A 20,688-nucleotide genomic window follows, 5' to 3' on the forward strand; every position below is an offset into this window, starting at 1 on the left:
ACAGACAGCCGGGTAGAAGCATCGATAACTTTCCAGAAACGTCGGATACATGCAGGCGCGTCCCTCGCTGTGCTACTACAGTTGTTAAGCGGCGAAACGTGGTCGCTCGATAAAGATAAGCACACGTGTCAATATAAATGATAATACAAACATTTCTATTTTATCACAATTTATTATATACGCCAACTACACGAGGATTTTCCTAACAGTAAAAGATATTGAATAATTATTTGACTCCGCAGATTCCACACTCCTTGCTTTAGAAGAATGGACGGGAAAAACCGCCTTACGGCCAATGTGTCCACGATTTAATGCATATTGTTCAGGGCAAAAGGAAGAAATATAACTGCAAATAAAAATATAACCTGACACTCCATTCCGATCGAAATCGTTTTTACGCTTAAATCTTTAAGAGTAATTTTTCATCAAAATTTAACTTTATATCATCATATCAACCATCTAGGAACAAAACTCTCTCAAGAAATAAGCCTCACATACCGTAACCGTTGTATTATATCACGGAAGGCTAAGCTGGTCACCTATAACACCCTGTTTTCCTCAAGATTTAATGACAGTCAATTAGCGTGGGGGTCCACAACGAAGGGAAATATACAAAAGCTCCATATGGTGCAAAAAAGGTTTCTTCGTACAGTAGATTATACACACAATCGCTTTCAGACACGTCAAATATTTTCAAAATACAGCGTTATGCCTAGTATGAGGATATACGATTACAGATTAAGTAAACTATATAAACAGGAAATAAAAAATGGCGGCACATTCTTAAGACAGCGAACTTACACAGCGACGCCCCTAGCCACGTCACCCGTTGCAACGAATGCTGGAATGTAAGAACATACCGCACAACCTATGGTATTCAAGCACTGGAAATCCAGTTGCCGAGATTATTAAATAAACTGAATAGAGAAAATATACAGCTGGAAATATATACATTTAAGGAACTCCAAAAATGTTACATGTCCGAATGATCATGTCTTGCACTGTCACTGACAATCTGAAATTACGAGACTCCTTTTTTTAGAGCGCAGCTCTTTGGCGTCCGTTCCTGGGTTTCGCGTCGTCGTCGGCATTGTCGTCGGCCTCGTAACCAGCTCCGCCCCCCTTTCATCGCCCCAGCGCGAGCAGCAACCGACTGATACCGCTGGATGCCGCTGACGCCGCTAGAGAGTCAAGATAACGTGACTGCATAGAACACCGTCGCCGCCATGCAGAAAGAGGAGGAAAGGGTCCCCCCCCCCCCCCTGTTCTTGTGTGGCGGATAGGGTGCTCTTCAGTTGCCGACGCGCCGGTTGTTTCACGTAGGCTTCGGCACGTCGACGAATACGTGACCACCTTCCCACGGCTAGACCTGGTTCTTAGCGCTGCGGAAGCGAGGGTATCATATTGTTGGTGTCGGCATCGGCGGCGTTGTCCCTGAAACCAACTCCGCAGCTGGGGTTGACTCACTATCGGCGTCAGCGGCATCAGTCAGTCGCTGCTATCTCTTCCCTCCTCCCTTTATCGTGTTGTCCGCTTGCTGCGCGCGCTTCTGCCCCCATCGTTTGCCGCTGGGTGTACACGCCGCCCCCCTCCCCCCTCTTCCTGCGAGTCTCCGGTTGTAAAAGCGCCGGCTCGAACTTAATTCCTTTCTTCGCTCCTCCTCCAATGCAACCCCTGTGCGGTGGCAATCAGAGAGCCAGATCGGTGGCGGCGGATCTGTATATGTGCACCGCCCGAGCCGAAATTGCCGCTGCCGTTCGCCCTGTGCGGTGGCAATCAGAGAGCCAGATCGGTGGCGGCGGATCTGTATATGTGCATCGCCCGAGCCGAAATTGCCGCTGCCGTTCGCCACTGCGAAATTATCTGCCAGTTCTTTCTGAGCCATGAGCGAGACGACCGATGGAAGTCCTCCGTCTGCTGCTGCTGCTGCTGCTGCTGCTAAACGAGCTGCCAGAGCAGAGGCCCAGTGCCGTCGCCGTCAGAATCCAGAGGTGCGTGCCGCCGAAGCAGAAGCTTACCGTCGCCGCCGTCGAGATGATCCAGGAGTACGCGTCGCCGAAGCAGAGGCTAAGCGCCGCCGCCGAGAAGACCCTGCCGTTCGCGCCGCCGAAGCGGAGGCTCATCGCCGCCGTCGAGAGCAACCAGCAGTAAGCGAGGCTGAAGCAGAAGCTCATCGCCGCCGCCGAGAACGTCTTTGAGAATCAAGCATTGGTGTACCAAGTCGAACATACATCAGTCTATTTCTCCGACCACAAAGCTTCCTTCATGACTGTCAAGAACTGTTAGTGGAGTCTTTGTTAAAGGAATACGTGTGAAAAATAAAAAAAAAATTCTGTGATAGCGCATACATGTGTTGCTCGATTTCTTTGCCTCAATCTATCGAAAAGGTGAAACAGCTTATTTGCTGCGCTCAAATTTCGCATTAGGAAGTAACGTAATCGTCGGTAATTTTTTTTTATCCTTATTCCGTTATTTTTCTTCTGAACTTACTGCTGTTTCAATTAAGTCCTTTCACCTTATTCCAAGTGACCATGTTTACATTACCCCTTTTATTGTATATGTATGGATGTTATTTCCATTTGAGGAGTGAACTGTATTTGTGACTTGTATTTTTGAATTGTACTGTATTTTGAATTGCAGTGAATTGTCCTTTTTCTTACCTTAGTAGGCTGTATCTTCGTATGAATTTTTGTTCTAATTGGTTCGACGTATTTCTTTTGACATCGCTTTCTGCCGTATATCACGATAATTTTGCCTCTGTCCATTATCTGAAAATGGAATCCTTTTATCAGGGTGTATTGTGTACTTTATTGTGTATTAGGTTTTTCATTCTTTTTTTATGTAAGCAATGCCGCTATACTGCTTTCAAGTGCATGAGAGCCTGCGACTTTGTCAAGCTGTCATTTATGACAGCTTTTACTGTTGGCCTCCAGTGTCGTGTACCTTAGATGTGACACGAATAAAGGCATTATTATTATTATTATTATTATTATTATTATTATTATTATTATTATTATTATTATTATTATTATTATTATTATTATTATTATTATTATTATTATTATTATAGCTGCGGTGTGCGAGTTAGCAACATCCGGTGGCGACAAGGCCGAGATGGCGTAGTCGTAGGAAGGCACCAGCATAGCCAGGGAAATGCGCTGTAGGGGGACTTGTGAGCACAGCGTGGAATTCAGCACAGGAAGGCATGCAAGTCTGTCAAAGAGAGTTGTAACAATGTGTGGAATACCAACGCCGTGCATCAATACTACCGCAGTGATGGGAACGAGCACATGGTCACTGTCGGGTTCTCGTGTGTTGGAACACTGCTCACGGCTTGCGGCGGCTAACGGACGAGCGCGGCAGAACACAGCCGACTCTTAGCTGGTTCAGGTTGATCAATTGCACTTGGTAGGTCAAGCTGTAGATCAAACAGTAATAGCGGAAGAATCAACGAGAGTGAAATCGGCGGATAAAAAGTCAAGCCTGAGGATCACGTCATTGAAGCAGCGGGCGAGGTCGGTGAACAAGACACAAGACACTGAGACGTGCGGTGCCTAGGTCAGCTACGGGAGGCATACCACCGTCGGCCACACGTACATCACGTGATTCGGTAGGGCCCATAACTTCCTTCAACTGTTGACGGAGCTGAGAGCTCACAACAGAAATGTGCGCGCCGGTGTCGATCATATCCGCAACAGGTAGGCCATCCACTTCAACGTCGATCAGGTTCTGATTCGTAGGGGGCGTCAGCAGATGAATTTAAGGGCAGGTAGTAATAGCAGCGTCACCTCCAGGAACCGCAGCCGTGATTTTCTCGAAGGAAAATGCCGGGTGTAGGACGGGGACGAGAAACAGTTTGGGGAAGGTGAACGTGAAGGTCGGCGTAGTGGTTAGGGCTGGGTTGCGGTCGTAGGGTTCACGGAAGACGTTTTTGGTTCCATTTGGCTTGGTACCTGGGGATGGCATCAGTGTGGATACCGGCAGCTGAAGAAACTTTTTCTAGGAGGCGCAGGGGGGGGGGGGGGGGGCAAGGGCTTGAGCAAAAATGTGAAATGCGTCCGACATGGCCATATTGGAAGCAGAGTCCCTCGTCATTAGGCGTATCACGCAGTCGGATCGCGATAATTGGGAGTAGCATAACGGCGTTTGAAAGGGTTGAAGGTGGCCGAAGGGTAATGTCAGGACGGTTCACAGAACAATTATTTTGAATGTCACGTTTGACACTTCTTGACGAGCAATGGATTATGCAAGCGATAAGGTTGGTTGGGGACGAGTGGATCAGTGGGCTCCTTCGCATAAAAAGCACTGGTCCTGCAGCTTCGATTTCGCATCGAACGATTCAGGTGATAGTATCGGACGTCGAAGGCTTAGTCGCTATACGAACGTCCTCACGCGTTGATGCCGCTGCCGTGTTCGGAAAGCGGCTGATGTTGGGTGCAATGCGTGAGCTTTCAGCATCTTCGGAGTGTTGGCTTTTTGTAAGAATCTCGTTGACTTTCGAAGGCTTTAAACATGATTAGGTGAAACGCATCGTCCGCGATTTCATTCAGTACGTGCATAACCTTATTGGCTTATGTCATCTTGGCGTCAACGTTTCGGCAAAGGGCCAGCACATCCTGAATGTACGTCAGGTACGACTCGGTAAACGTCTGCACACGCGAGGCAAGTTATTCCTTGGCGGCATGCTGGCAGCCTGCAGGTTGGCCAAACAACTCGCAAGGTTTTGTCTTACATATGTTTCATCTTCTGAGTTCCACTTTGTTGCTATCGACCCAGGCCTTCGTCGTTCCCTTTAGATAAAATATTACCTTCGCCAAGATCAAGGTTGGGTCCCACTTGTAATCTGCGCTTACGCAATCATACAGCCGAATGCAGTCGTCGACATCGTTACTATCAGCGCTAAAAAGGGTCCCAGGAGCACGGGATAGAGCCAGGATGATGGCTGGTGTGGCGGCCGCGGCTGTCGCAGTTTCACAGCCGGTAGACATGCCTGCAATGGCGACTTAGCGACCCTAGCAGAGCGCCCGCTTGCCTCAGACAGGGAAACGAAATTACGCTGCTTATACAAGGAGAGCAAGCACTGAACCATATGGTGAAATGCGCGTGCCAAATCGAAATCGTCGTCTTCATCGTCGCTCCTCTAGAGAAATATTACTTTAATAACACACACACACACACACACACACACACACACACACACACACACACACACACACATATATATATATATATATATATATATATATATATATATATATATATATATATTGTTGCGCGCGCAGGAGACCGTTTGTAAGCCTTACGGATGAAGGGGACCGTTTACTTTAAGTCGCGAAGGTGAGCGCAAGAGCGGTCAGCTGGTTTATCCACTGAGCGTCGTCCTCCTCTTCTTTCCTCCACTCGGGACCGCAAGCACGTTCACTGGTCTTCGTTTTCTTCATGCGTAACATTCCTCTCGTCGCAGACGAAGCCCGCCGGGCGAGTCAATCCATGTGTCTTGACGTGAACAATTTCAAGCGGGCGACATGGACCACCTGTGTCTTGGCAGCTCTTCTACCACTCGCCGTGAGGCGAGCTATGTTATACGTGACTTCCGTGAGTCCGTCAATAATCACAAACGGTCCATCGTAGGTGGCCAAAAGCTTTTGGCATAACCCGCGTTTCCGTACTGGAGTCCACAGCCAGACTAAATCACCAGGGCGATAGGTTACCGGGCGGTGGCGAATGTCGTAGCGTGCTTTTGATCTGTCCTGCGATGCCAAAGTGCGCAAACGAGCAATACGACGAGCTTCTTCGGCGAGGCAGAGAGTCTCGGCGACAGTGGGATTTTTGTGACTGCAGAAGGGGAAAACAGTGTCGATGGTGTACCGGGGTGGCCGTGCGTACAGCAGGAAGAAAGGGCTATAGCCGGTGGTCTCGTGCTTGGCGGTGTTGAACGCGTACGTGATAAAAGGCAGTACGTCATCCCAGTTCTTGTGGTCGGATGAAACGTACATAGATAGCATGTTTACAATTGTTCGGTTGGTGCGCTCCGTAAGTCCATTCGTTTGTGGATGGTATGGTGTCGAGTGACGCAACTGGGAATCACACAAACGAAGCAGCTCCTCTACGACGTCTGCTGTGAATTGTCGTCCACGGTCGCTGATGATCACGCGAGGCGGACCATGTCGCAGGATCACATATTGCAGCAGGAATGTTGAAACGTCAGTGGCAGTTGCGGAGGGCACGGCCGCCGTCTCGCAATAGCGTGTGAGGTAGTCGACGCAAACAACTATCCAACGGTTTCCCTTGGCTGATTTTGGAAATGGGCCTACGAAGTCAATGCCCACTTGTTGGAAAGGCGTGCTTGGAGGCGGGATCGGCTGCAGAAGACCTGCTGGAGCAGTAGATGGCCGTTTGTGGCGCTGACACTGCATGCAGCTGGCCACATACGTCTCAACAGATTGTCGCATTCCAGGCCAATAAAAGCGCTCCTGAATCCGGTAGAGCGTCCTCGCCGAACCTAGATGGCCAGACGTAGGGTCGTCGTGCATAGCACTCAGAATCGCTGTGCGAAGGCTCTCCGGCACCACTAGGAGAAAAATTGGAGGACGCTTAAGCTTCGCCTTCAAGAGTGGGACGCGACAGCGTTCCCGTCGACCCGCCAAGGGGTATAAGACAATGCGCTACGGCACAGCGATCACTTACCATGCGCCCCGCATCGGACTTAGTGCCCACCTATCACGCGGTGAGCGTCGAGCAACGCAGCGTTCGGCGCGGCAACGAAACGTGCGCCTGAGCGAACGGAACGAACCAAAGAACTCGGTGTCTCGGAGGGGAAACGATCTACGCCAGCCAAACGTCGTGATCGGCGCGGGCAGAGAGATAGATAGTAATCTAAACCGGGAGCACGGCGAAGCGTCGTCAGGGGAGAGGGAGTCCCGCGACGCGCCTGGCAGCGGTCCCAATGCGCGCGCGGCGCGCTTCCTGTCGGGGCAGCGCCGTACATTAAGAGGAGGGGGTCTTCTGTGTTTGCCGCAAGATGGCTCTGCGTGTGCGGAAAGCGCAGAAGAAATGCAGCGGAAACGCACTTCGCAACTCATGTAATTGTGACTTCTGTACGTTACATGTTCATAATTACCGATATACACCGCAGTATAACTTGCCACGGCTCGTTTTGAAGGCAACACCGCAATCACTAGAGGCGCGTTTGCACCGCTTGGAAGCATCGAACTTGTGGCTGAGTGGTAGCGTCTCCGTCTCACACTCCGGAGACCCTGGTTCGATTCCCACCGGGCCAATCTTGGAAGTTGCTTTTTATTTAAGAAGCGCCTGCCTCGATTTATCGCTCACGGTCAAAGCCACAAACGCCGACGCCGACACCCGACGCCGACGACACCGGCTTTTCTGCGACACGAGCTCCTTAACGCTATCGCGTTAAAACGTGCGCCAGTGCTGGAAAAGTTCTTCTTATAGAGGAGTCCATCACGTACACAGAACTGGTTTGCTGTCGTCGAGGCGGTCGTAGAGGTGAAGAGCGGTGTTAATTTACCGTCTTTTCGCTGTTCGGTTTTGAAGCAGTCGACGTCTGGAAAACGCGGCGACACAGAAGCCACGAGGTGATCGAAGTCGTCGGCGTCACAGTCCGTAGTACTAAGTGGCATACGCGAGAGACAGTCCGCATCAGCGTGTCGTCGACCACTCTTATAAGAGACGGTGAAGCTGTATTCTTGCAGTCGGAGCGCCCAGCGCGCAAGGCGGCCACAAGGGTCACGAAGATTCACAAGCCAACACAATGAGTGGTGGTCGGTGACCACTGTAAAGGGGCGTCCATACAGGTAAGAACGAAACCGCTGAACCGCCAATATTACCGCGAGGCATTCTTGTTCCGTCACAGTGTAATTCTGCTCGGGCCGACTTAATGAGCGGCTTGCATATGCGATCACGTGTTCGCGGTCACCGTAGCGTTGAACTAGGACGGCACCAATACCTATGCCACTGGCATCCGTGTGGAGTTCTGTCGGAGCTGAAGGACTGAAGTGTTGAAGAACCGGTCGTGACGTCAGCAGGAACTTCAACTGACGAAAAGAAGAGTCGCACTCCGGAGTCCACTCAAAGGGGGTGTCCTTTCGTAGCAGGCATGTCAGCGGATACGCAACGTCGGCGAATTTAGGAATAAATCGGCGGAAATAGGAACAAAGCCCCAGAAAACTACGGAGCTCCTTGACACAGCGCGGTGCACTGAACGCTTCAACGGCTGCTGTTTTCTGGGGATCAGGGCGGATGCCATCCTTGTCGACGAGGTGCCCAAGCACAAGGGTTTGGCGGTCTCCGAAGTGGCATTTCTTAGAGTTTAAAAATAGACCAGCGTTTCTGATGCAGTTCAGGACAATATCTAGACGCGAGTTGTGTTCGCTGAAGGTGCGGCCAAAGATGACGACGTCGTCGAGGTAGCACATGCAGATGTTCCATTTCAAGCCACGCAATACAGTGTCCATAAATCTTTTGAAAGTTGCCGGAGCGTTGCACAATCCAAATGGCATCACATTAAATTCGAAGAGCCCGTCAGGGGTTACAAAGGCAGTCTTCTCCTTGTCGTCAGGATGCATCAGAATTTGCCAATAGCCGGATCGTAAATCTACTGAGGAAAAGTAAGAGGCGGAATGAAGGCAGTCTATTGCGTCATCAATACGTGGGAGTGGGTACACGTCCTTTTTCGTTACAGCATTCAAACGGCGATAGTCGACGCAAAATCTCCAAGATCCATCTTTTTTTTTAACATGAATCACTGGAGCTGCCCATGGACTTGCTGACTCTTGTACGACTCCCTTTTTCATCATTTCGTGCACTTGTTCGTTGATAATCTGGCGCTCTGATGGTGAAACACGATATGGCTTTTGTCTAATCGGATTTGCCGAACCCGTGCTGATGGTATGGCGCGTTCGAGACGCAGGGATTGCAGGTATATGGTCCTTCTGCGCAAAGTCGAATACCGAAACGTGCTTCGAAAGCACACCCACTAACGTTCGGCGTTCACTCGTGCTGAGCGATTTATTTACCATCGACAAAAGGGCCGTTTCCGAACTGTGGCCATCGGGTTCTTCCGGCACATCTGTAAGTTCAGCCACTGATAAGGACGCGTGTTCCCTGGCGAAAGCTAATTTCATGCCACCTGATAGTATAACGGGCTCCTTAGAACAGTTTACGGTCCATAAGCCAGTGCGTCCGCCTTTGATCGACACCACACAATGTGGCACCAACACATTCTTCTTCATACAGTTAAAGTGCATCGGTTCTACGGTAGCTTCGAAGCAGCCGGAATCGGCGCCGCAACAGACAACGGGAACGCAAACGGTAGATGATGCAGGTATGACCGTATCGCCACAAACACACAGTGCAATTTCGCGATCTACAGGGTTCTCCAGGAGTCCTGATGGAATCCTACCACTTAAGAATACTTTTCCTGTGCGGCAGTCGACAGTAGCACCACACTCCCGCACGAAGTCCATGCCGAGAATAACATCATGAGTCGACCGAGGAATAATTACAAACTCTGTCGTAATAACATGGCCTCCCAAAAATACGTCAGCACTACACACACCAATAGGTCGCAACGGCTCACCACTCACTCCACAGAACTTTGAATCTTCGTCCCATTTAAACAAAATCTTTCGTCCTAACACGTGTTTAAAAGAGACACTCATGACCGAAATTGTTGCGCCTGTGTCCACCAGAGCCATCACAGGGACATTATCTACAAGCACGCGCACTTTGTTTTTCAGCATCAACACAGGAGGTATTTCTGTCAGTAGCACGTCTCCAGCGACCTCACCTCCATCGGCCGCGCTAGCTAGCTTTCCGGTGACGAAGGGGACGCGGTGCGACGCAGCGGTGAGGGAGAACGGGGAGCACGACGTTGCGGTGGGGGTGTCAAACTTCTGTCAGATGCTGGGGAGCGATTCCGGGAGCTGCTCGGCCAATGCTCGTCGCCAGATGATACGTGTGCTGGCCACGGGGCACCGTGTGGCCGTTCGGAGGGCCGAGAAAACTCTGACGGCTGGCCATACCACGTGGTCATACGCTGGTTGCAAAACCGCGATATATGACCCGGGACGCCACAGGAATAACACACCGGGAGAGGTCGAAACCTCGGTCGTTCGTCGATGAAGCGGATATGACCATTTTCCCGCGTGTAGTGGGTTGGTTCGTGGCGTGTGTCACGAGGATGCATCGGGCGTCGAGAAGGCGTGCGCTGAGTGCGTTAGTCATAGCGCGGAGTCGGCGGGCGTGTTGTCATCCTCGACTGTGGGGCTGCGCTGTACTCCACGGCCGCTGCGGTAACCATCGGTTGCCAAGGGGCCGAATGTTGCGCCGTCATAGCCTCTCGCGACGTGTACACGCCATGGTGGTCAACAGTCGAATGCAACAACCCTTCGCGGCGGGAAAGTTCCTCGCGGACAATCTGTCGGATGGTGGAAGGAAGGTCGAGGCAAGGACTCGTGTCCACACTGGCAACCGTCGTAACGTTTGCCAACCGACCAAACTTTGGCGCAATCCGACGCATCTTGAGCGTTTCAAAAGTTCTGCAGTGCCGAATGACGTCGGACACAGAACTGAGGCTCTCCTTTCCAAGTAGAAAATTGTAGACATCCTCTGCCACTCCTTTCAGCAAATGTCCAACTTTATCTTCTTCCGACATGCGAGCATTGACCACCTTGCACAGCTTTAACACCTCTTCGATGTATGTTGTGCATGTCTCACCTGGTAGCTGCGCCCGTTGCGACAGTGTCTGCTCCGCACGCTTCTTTTTGGCGACTGAGTCCCCAAAACACGCCTTTAACTTGTCAACAAAATGTTCCCACGTCGTAAGCGCGTCCTCGTGGTTCTCATACCACACGAGGGCGGTATCGGTCAGGGAGAACACCACATTGGCGAGCTGAGCGGTTGGATCCCACCCGTTGGATTTGCTCACTCGTTTGTAGTGGACGAGCCACTCATCGGCATCTTCCCCCGCTTTGCCTCCGAAGGTGGGTGGAACTCGGTAGTATGACAGTGGACTGCTAGGCGCTGCCCTCGGAGTGGCTTTTTCTTCTGGCATGTCGAAGATGGTCACGGCTGATGGCGGGAGGCCGGCAAGTCGACGGCTTCGACGAAGCTGCGGCAGTGATGGTTCCGTTGTTCGGAGCGGTACCCCGCACCTCCACCACTTTGTTGCGCGCGAAGGAGACCGTTTGTAAGCCTTACGGATGAAGGGGACCGTTTACTTTAAGTTGCGAAGGTGAGCGCAAGAGCGGTCAGCTGGTTTATCCACTGAGCGTCGTCCTCCTCTTCTTTCCTCCACTCGGGACCGCAAGCACGTTCACTGGTCTTCGTTTTCTTTATGCGTAACAATATATATATATATATATATATATATATATATATATATATATATATATATATATATATATATATATATATATATATATATATATATATATATATATATATATATATATGACTTGGCAGCAGCGGCAGCAAACCGTGAACAACGTCTAAAAAAACTGCCCTTTTTGCAGTGGCGTTCGCTTCGAGGCCCCACCGACGGAGCAAAGGAAGTGTTGCGTCGACGACTGGCTGCGAAATTTCACGTCGATCTGCCATTGCGAGGACCTGCCCGCGGCTGCGAATTCCATCTTTATCTGGCCTTGCGACGAGGGATCGCCTGCCAATCTTGTCTGCACATGCGCAACCAGGCAGCTCGACCAAAAAAAAAGCGGAGCACATGCCGCGGCCGGTCACTTGGCAGCAGCGGCAGCAAGCCGTAAACAACGTCTAAAAAAAAACTGCTCTTTTTGCAGGTTAGTGGCACTGTGTTTCCATACTATTTATTTTAGTAGTACTTTCGCTGCTGCTGCTGCCATTTGTTTTGCCATTTGTTTTGCGTTTGTATTGTTGAACTGCATCATGCGATTACCTTGGTACATTTGGAACAATGTCTGATTCCTGTAAAACATGTAGCCTGCTCATCCCCGATGATGAGCCACTTGTCAAATGTTCCAAGTGCGAGCACGCCTATCACTTTGGAAAATGTGCTGGTTTAACTGAAAAATCCTTTAAATCAAAGAACGAGGCTGCAAAGAAAACGTGGCAATGCCCATCATGCAGAAGTGCCGGAAGTAGCAACATGTGCAGTAAAGGGAGTAATGGCTCTGAAACAGATATTAAACTTGCCCTCCTGTCAATTAACTAAAGACTAGAACAGCTGATGCCCCTGACAGGAAAAATTGAGAGCATGGAAGAGTCTCTTAACTTCATATCGACGAAGTTCGATGCAATTGAGCGAAAGTTCTGCCATCAAAAGGCCGATATAAAGGACATGAAAAAGAAAATATCAGAGCTTGAGAAGAAATATGACCTAAATCAGGTCGCCCAAGCTCAGCTTGAAAAAGAAATACACGACCTTGAATTTAGAAGCAGGCAGCTGAACTTGGAACTGCACGGGATTAAAGAAGTAGCCAACGAGGATTTTACAGTTATATTAAATAACGTGGCTGATAAACTTCGGGTGCCTCACTTGATGGAATCGGACATTGCAACTGTTCATCGCATTCCCGCTAAACGTGATGAGATGCCAGGCATTATTGTTAGTTTTACCAAGCAAGCAATCAGAGATAAATGGATCAAGAATAGAGAGAACCTTAAGGAGAGCGAGCCAGCCATTTTCGTGCAAGAAAACCTAACACGCCGCAATAGAGAATTGCTCCAGGCAACGAAAGAACGCGCCAAAGATAAAGGATACAAGTTTACTTGGTATATCAATGGAAAAGTTTTCGTTCGTAAAAGTGAGGGTGTGAGCGCCATCCATGTGAAGGGAAAGAGCGACTTGAATCGATTGTAGCATTGTTTAATATGGTCTTTTGTGTTCCTCTTGAAAAAATAATCAAAATGCCGCAGATGTGTTATTATCTGCCGAATGACCTAAACCACACTACTTCATGTATCGCGCCGACATTGCTTAAAGCTATTCACCTAAATGCACGCTCTGTAAAGAACAAGACAATGTGTTTAGAAGAGTTTTTTGGCAAATTTTCATTTACTTTTTCTTTGATAATGCTCAGTGAAACATGGAGCACCAATGATTCAGATATTTTTACGATGACTAACTATAAAACTTATTACTTGAACCGCTCCAGCCACCGTGGGGGAGGCGTTGCTTTACTGGTGTCTTATGGCATTGAGTGCGACAAGTTGGACTCGTATTGCCTAATTACTGAGGATTTTGAAATCGTATCAGTGTGTACTGGCCGATTCGTGTTTTCGGTTTGCTATCATCCTCCCAAGGGAAATATGGTTTGGTTTTAGGAATTTTATGATGATTTTCTTTGATTTATAACAGATGGCAAATACACACTAATAGCTGGAGGGGATTTTAATATTGACTTGTTGAAGGATAGTGTTACTACTAGAGACTTTAACACAGTTTTGTCTTCGAACGGTTATGTTAACCTTGTTACAGTACCAACAAGGGTCACACCAGAAAGTGCGTCTCCTCTCGATCTGCTGATTACGAACTCCTCCCAACCAATAGCTGAAACAGGCGTGATATCATGCGCAATCAGCGACCACCTTCCAGTATTCATGAGCATAAATAAGACTGGAGCGGTAGGTATCGACAGGAAAAAGCAAAGTACCCGTGTATAACTAATGATGCCCTGAATTCCTTTCGCAACTCACTGGCACAAGTTCATTGGGATAACATTGGCATTGCTAGTGACGCAAACGAGGCTTACAATGAGTTTCTCGAAGTATTCAAAAAGCTCTATCATTCCTGCTTCCCATTAAAAGATCGTGGATCAAAACGTAAAACTCGCAAATCTTGGGTAACTTCTGAGTTACGCCAAGAAATTAAAATGAAAAACAAGCTTTACAATATTTTTTTAAGTTCTCGTTCAACAGATGACCTGCGGATGTTTAGGAAATACAGGAATAGGTTAACAAAAAAACTACGCCAGGCACACGCGGAATACTACGCTAAATTACTTGAAGTTAGAAATTGTCGACACGATTTGCTGTGCTCAAGATTAAATTTTCTACTGAGACGTGAACAACGACAAGCTGCCCCAACTACGCTAAAACTAGATAATAAAGATATATCTGGAGAAGAACTAGCACTTGCCTTTAACAACTTTTTTAGAACCCTAGCTCATAGCAACCCGCCAGGTGATTCCAATAAATACATGAATTCTTACAATAATGAAACGATATTTCCGAACCCGGTTACAACGGAAGAAGTTATATCAGTAATACAAAACCTTAATAACAGCCGTAGCTATGACATTGACGGAATTCAAGTAAGACCTGTGAAGCATGTTGTAGGAGTCATTGCACCTGTTAATGCAGATATATTTAACTTATGCTTAGCTACCAGCACATTTCCTGATGAAATGCAAATAGCCAAAGTAACGGTTCTGTATAAGAAAGAAGACCGCAATGATTTAGGAAATTATAGACCAGTATCTATACTCCCAATCTTGTCAAAAGCTTTTGAGAAAGTTTTATATACTAGGTTATCGAATTTTATAAGTAAGCATGATCTTCTGTCACCGAATCAATTTGAGTATTGTAAAAATAAATCTGCCGAATTAGCGCTACTTGAACAAAAGGAATACATACTAACACAGCTTGAAAAGAAAGCCTTCGTTATTGGTGTCTTCGTGGACTTCTCGAAAGCATTCGACTTAGTGAACCACACCATACTGCTAAATAACTTAGAGTGTTATGGTTTTCGGGGACAGACTCAAGCGCTTCTTAAATCACATTTATCCCATAGAAAACAGGCTGTGTGCATAGACAATATGAAATCTGAACTAAAATCTGTTACTTCTGGCGTCCCACAGGGCAGTATATTGGGACCGTTACTATTTATGTACCTTAATGATATCTCCAACATTAACTCCATTGCTAAATTAGCTATCTACGCTGACGACACTAGCATCTTTCTTGCTGGAAATGATTTAGATTGTCTTGTTCGAGAATGCAATGACACTATGAACGAATTACAAAAATGGTCTGAATCCAAGTGCATGCGTATAAATGAAAAGAAGACACAAGCTGTCATATTCCGCCCTAAAAATAAGCGAGTTCCCTCGCCCCTCGAGATTAAGCTGAATTCACGACGTATAGCTGTGGTTGAGCAATTTAAATGTCTCGGAGTAGTTTTCTCCTCCTCTATGTCTTGGGAAAATCACGTGGACCATATCACAACAAAACTGGCTCAAATAACTAGGATCGTAGGCCGGCTCAGATACGTTCTTCCAAGGCTAGTAAAATTACTCCTCTACAATTCACTTTTTTACTCCTATTTAATCTATTGCCATTTAGTATGGGGCACAGCCACAATTAGCTGTCTTCAGCGCATCTACAATTTGCAGAAGTTCCTTCGTCATGTTCACAATGTCCCCTGGGGCTCACCGAGCGCGGATCTCTTTCTGCAAAGTAGTGTGCTGAAGATCCACAACTTGTACAAATACCGCTTAAGTGTTCGGTTTAAACTGGAAATACGGAGAAACGTAAACCACATGCGTTACCTTGCTGATTTACGTACCCGAGAAGCGACCTACAAGACAAGACATACGGAAAATTGGGTAGTGCCAACCCCTCGAATAAATTCCGGTAGAGAACGCCTACAATTCACTGTTCCTTCCCTCTTAAATGCTTATGTACATAATAATTTTGATCTTTTCAGTGCGTCAAACAGTGCTTTGCGTACTATGTATGTTACCATGTAGGTTCTGTTCTTCTTTGTGGTGAATATTGTCTAAATATTGTATAATTTTGTTATGTTTTCTTTTGTATTTGTTCATTATGTATAAGTGTTATTAGACTGCAATTACCTTTGTTTTAAAAGCCTTGCTGTGAAGCCACTGCCAAGCGAAAGGGGGCTGCGGCTTCGTCAAGCTGTTTCTGGCAGCTTTTTCTGCGCCTCCGCTGTCTGTATTTGTACAAGGCAGAAATAAAGCATTTAAATTTGAATATATACATATATATATATATGTGTGTGTGTGTGTGTGTGTGTGTGTGTGTGTGTGTGTGTGTGTGTGTGTGTGTGTGTGTGTGTGTGTGTGTGTGTGTGTGTGTGTGTGTGTGTGTGTGTGTGTGTGTGTGTGTGTGTGTGCCCTCTGCCCCGCACCCGCGGTCAGAGGGGCTATTCCTTTGTATTGTCAAATTGGACATCTTGCCAGCTGCTCTTTGTCAAAGGGCTGCAACGGCATGCCTGACTGCCTCAAACAGAAGAACTACCACACGGAAGTTGACAATATGACGGAAGTATCCAGAATGGAACCCTGGAGCGTAGCAATCTTTCAGGGACATTATGCACCACCCAACGCGTTGATAACCAGGGCCTTTCACTGTCCCTCTTTATACTAAACAAGGGACTTGTAGTGACTTCGACATGCCAATTATATGTTTGTTATCTTTCACCATATGCGAATGCTTCTTTTATTTTTACTATGTCGATAACGGTTAAACTAACATAACAACAACCCATTTTAAGTGAACTCACGGTAGCTCTTCGTGATACCACACGAAATCTTGCGGTAATTTCTTGACTTTTCGCTTGAATAAGTTGTAGTCGATTACGGTCCATTGGCTGTTCCCGCTGAAAAGAAAAAAGAAAAATTAGAAAGGTCTACCGCGTCTACCCTGTTCCGATTTATTGACACTCGCACATTGCTTATATTTGTTTTTTTGGTGGCCGTTTTTTACCAGCTAGAGACGGAACTTTCCTTAAGTTAAAAAAAAATTGGACGATGTTTAAGCTTCGCTTTTAATTGTTGAGCGCGATAGCATTCAAAGATCCCTGACTGCTCCTGACGCTTCCGGGCAAATGGTGCATAGGTGACCATAATGTTTACCGGAGAACTCTGGCCACAAACGTTATGCACGAACGCGGGCTTTCTGGTAGAAACGCGGCCTGTTGCGTGGGCCCCGATGCGACGGAGGCGAGTGCCAGGTGGCGGTATTGCAAGTAACTGGGCGCGCCGCTCCGTGGCCCCCGAGACAACCTGGCGCCGGCGCGCGCATACGGTGGTCGCCGCGGCTGGTTTGTGTACGGTAGAAACGCTGGAAAAGGGGCTTCTTTGGGTTTTCGTGCAACGAAATTATGTTTTCTCGTGTAACCAAATTACAGTCCGAGAGCTTTCATGTCTTTAGGTTCTGTGTAAGTCATAGTTCACGACTTTTCCGCGTAGTTTCGCTTGAGAAAGTAAATTTGTTTGCTAAATTTCTTGCATCACATGGAGGGTGTTAGGCTACTCATCTCTCGAACATGCAGAAGGGGCGGTGTGGGGCTGCATGATTGTTTTGTATAAACTGTCGCAGTGCCGCGAGTTGCCCATGTGTTCTATGAAGGCGGGGGGGGGGGGGTGCGTCCACTCCCTAGTGCGTCCGGGGAGCAACCGTTGCTGTTTTTGAGGGGTCAGACGGCCCGCGTGGTGTCAGTTGACGAGCCGCGGCGCACGCCGGGAGGGAGGGGGGGGGGGTGCGGTGCGGATGCGGCGAACGGATTCAGAGAACGACGCGCACTGGGTTGGCATTCCGCCGACGGTCATAATAGGTCCACGCAGACAAGCCTCGAGTGGGACGGCTGTACGCGATGTTGCGGCGCCGGCTCCCGAGTCACCTGCTGGTTGAGACGCCGGCGAGGTTTAGAGGGGCCCCGCAATGTTGGCCACGTGTTGCGCGTACGGAGCGGGGGTGCACTCCCCTACGCGTTCGGGCGGCAAGCACATGTATATTGTTTTCAGCGCTGAGAAGAGCCCGAGCGGTGTCGAGTGACAGCTTGCAGTGCGCGCCGTAGATAGAGGCGCGGTGCGCATCCGGAAATCTGGTTCGGAGAACGTCGTCTTGAGAACACCCAGTCCGAATGCCGCCAACGGTCATTCTTTTTCTACGCGGAAAAACCTTGAGTGGGGAACTGCGGTACGCGGTCTAGCTTCCGGCTGACTAGAAACGCCGCTGAGATTCGAGATGTCCTCAATAAATCGTGCGTGCCTGGCGTGTTTGCTGAGGCCGTCACTGGCCACGTGGAAATAGGAGAGGGAAACGAAGTTGTGGGAAGAAGGAAAACAGGGTTGTTTTGCAATACATATACTTTTGAGAGTAAAGCCAACCCTTTGGGTTGCGGCTTAAGCAAACTTTCAACTCTCATTGACAAGCGTAACTTCCAACTGTCTATTCACCGCGTATGCGAATGAATATATGGACAAAGATGGGTAGCAAGAACCACACATGCGCACGAGGTTTTTACAAAAAGCGGATAAAGATAGGTGAGGTACACACGTATCTCACATCCGTGTATCTAAAAAAGCAGTTTCATTCTTATAAATGGAGATAGATGGGGCGCTAACACAATCGCTACAGTTTCTTTCAATATAGTAGGCCTCCAACAGTTCACGGGCTTCAGGTCCCTACTTCTGTTTAAAACCTTCGCTTCTTTCAGCCTTACCACACACTTAATTGTTCTTTCTTCTCCGCAGACTTTACAATGATGCGGCAGATGGGAACCAGTGCCATTTTTTAAATCGCGATTATGTTCCGCTAATCGGTCATTAATACAACGGCCGGTTTGTCCGATGTACTTCTTTCCACATGTGAGAGGTATCTGATATACAACATCCACGACACACTTAACAAACGGGGCTGCATGTCTCTTTTTACAGTCAGTTTTGTTTACATTGTTGGGATCAGTTTTAGCGCACAAGCCAGCCAGTTTCTTTGGGGCGGAAAAAACCACAGGAACCTTATATTTTGTCGCTACATGCTTCAAATTGTGCGCTACCTTATGGGTGTACGGGATGACAACCGGTCTACTTTTGCTTTTGGGGACATCATCTTGGTCGCCCTTCTTTGTACTTTCTTTTTTCAATTTTCGCAGCAAGGCTTCCGCTACTCCGGTTAAGATCGAGGTTGGAAAGCCTGCTTTTTCCAACTTACGAATCTGGGTGTAAAAGCTTTCCTCTGCCTTATGGCAAAAAGATTTCTTCAGTGACGCTTCCAGGCCCATCTGAGCAATGGCGCACTTTACTGTCTTTGAATGGGAGGAATCATAAGGCATTAGTTCTTTTTGTGCGCGAGGGTGATACATCCAGCAAAAGCTTTGGTCATTAAGGGTGATGTCAATGTCTAAGAGCTGCAATCTGTTGCCTTGGGCAAGCTCGTGGGTGAAGTCCAAACCTTTTCCAAGTAGTTTAAAACCAGATAAAACTTCTTCCACTATTTGTGGGTAAGATGAGGAAACCTGTTTCTTTAAAATAATTAAAAAATCGTCAACATATCTAAAAGTTTTCAGCACTTTGGCTTCGTCGAGAGTATCCGCCAGAGAATTGTCCATCTGCGCGAGAAAGATGTTACATAGCACTGGAGCGATGCAGGAACCAATTCAAATTCCTTTTATCTGAACAAACAGGCGGTCTTCAAATAATACCACCGTGCAAGACAAGTAATACTCTAACAATGCCATGAAATTCGCAACAGAAACACCGGCAGAGTTCTGGAAGGAAATCGCCCCATTCTTTTCAATGCACGACTGTACAGCGGCTAACAACTCAGTTTGTGGGATAGAATAGAAGAGGTCAACAACGTCAATGGAAAACATATAACCTGAAGACTTATTGTCATTCAAAAATTTAACAACATCAAGAGAGTTCCTGCAAGAAAATGGGTCTTCGACATCTAACCCATTAAGTTGCCTTAGCAGGAAACCACTAACTGGCTCTGCCACTCACGATACATCTGAATGGGATTCGTTCCTTACGTGTTTTTGCAGTGAAAAACACATGTAAGCTGTTTCCTTTACAAAGCCGAATTCCTTTAGCAATTCTGTCCAAGCCAATACTTTCACACAGTGAAACCGCATTAGATTTCAGCTTTCCCAGATTAACCACCGTCTTCCGGAAATTCCTGTGCACAGCTTCATGAGCCTTCTCGTTGAACATAACAGACGGAATGATGACGAATCCGCCCTGCTTGTCCACTTGGGTGAGTCGCAGCTTCTGGTCGGCGAAGAACTCGACGACTCTTTTGGTGGTCGACTCATGTCTAGCTCTGTTGATGGACGCGGTCCTGTTGAGGCTGTCCACGCCATCTAGCAAGCACCTTTCCTGGTCCTCTTGGTCAGCTTTACCAGCAATCCTTCGGTTCAAGGACAGTAGCTCATGCCCTGGAATCCTACGCTCGATGCTGTACTTCGGGCCCTTCCTAACGATGGCAACTACATCATCCGGAATACTAGTACCCCCCAGAACCCTGAGCGCCATGCTGCCGTCTTGGTTTCTTCTTTCAACACATTTTGATAGTACCGGCAATGTATTTTTCCCCAAGAATTCACTAGCTTGGGCGGCCAGCCGCCTGAAGGACAGAAGTTTCACGCCTGCAATGTTCGCAGAATTCTGGGAAAAACATATCCATTGCAGCCAATCGTACAGAAGACGTACCTGACGCCACAGTTCCGCGCGTGAAATTCGGCATATCCCCTTGACGTGGCCAAGTGAAGGTCTTGTAGAACCAAACAGGCAGGAGATCTCGTGTGGGACTAGGCCTTTAGTTATGCAGAATCCCATCTTGCTATCGCGGCAGGAGATGAGGGCGATATGGCTGACTAACACTGAAAGAGGCGGTGGTCTTGCAGAAGGAACACAAAGAAAGGGGCCCACTGTAGAAGAAAGG

General features: G+C 47.9%; 1 protein-coding gene across 7 annotated transcripts in view; it reads right to left on the bottom strand.

The window, feature by feature from the left end:
- LOC135906207 (putative phospholipase B-like 2) overlaps positions 1-20,688 on the bottom strand; it is a 311,959-nt gene that overhangs the window by 70,625 nt on the left and 220,646 nt on the right. For all 7 annotated transcript variants that reach the window (XM_070528951.1, XM_070528954.1, XM_070528952.1 and 4 more), the window contains one exon: positions 16,526-16,621. In XM_070528951.1, coding sequence (XP_070385052.1) covers positions 16,526-16,621 — 96 coding nt within the window. The remainder of the gene's footprint in view (positions 1-16,525; positions 16,622-20,688) is intronic.

Source organism: Dermacentor albipictus, unplaced genomic scaffold (assembly GCF_038994185.2).
Source record: "Dermacentor albipictus isolate Rhodes 1998 colony unplaced genomic scaffold, USDA_Dalb.pri_finalv2 scaffold_16, whole genome shotgun sequence".
Lineage (NCBI taxonomy): Eukaryota > Metazoa > Arthropoda > Arachnida > Ixodida > Ixodidae > Dermacentor > Dermacentor albipictus.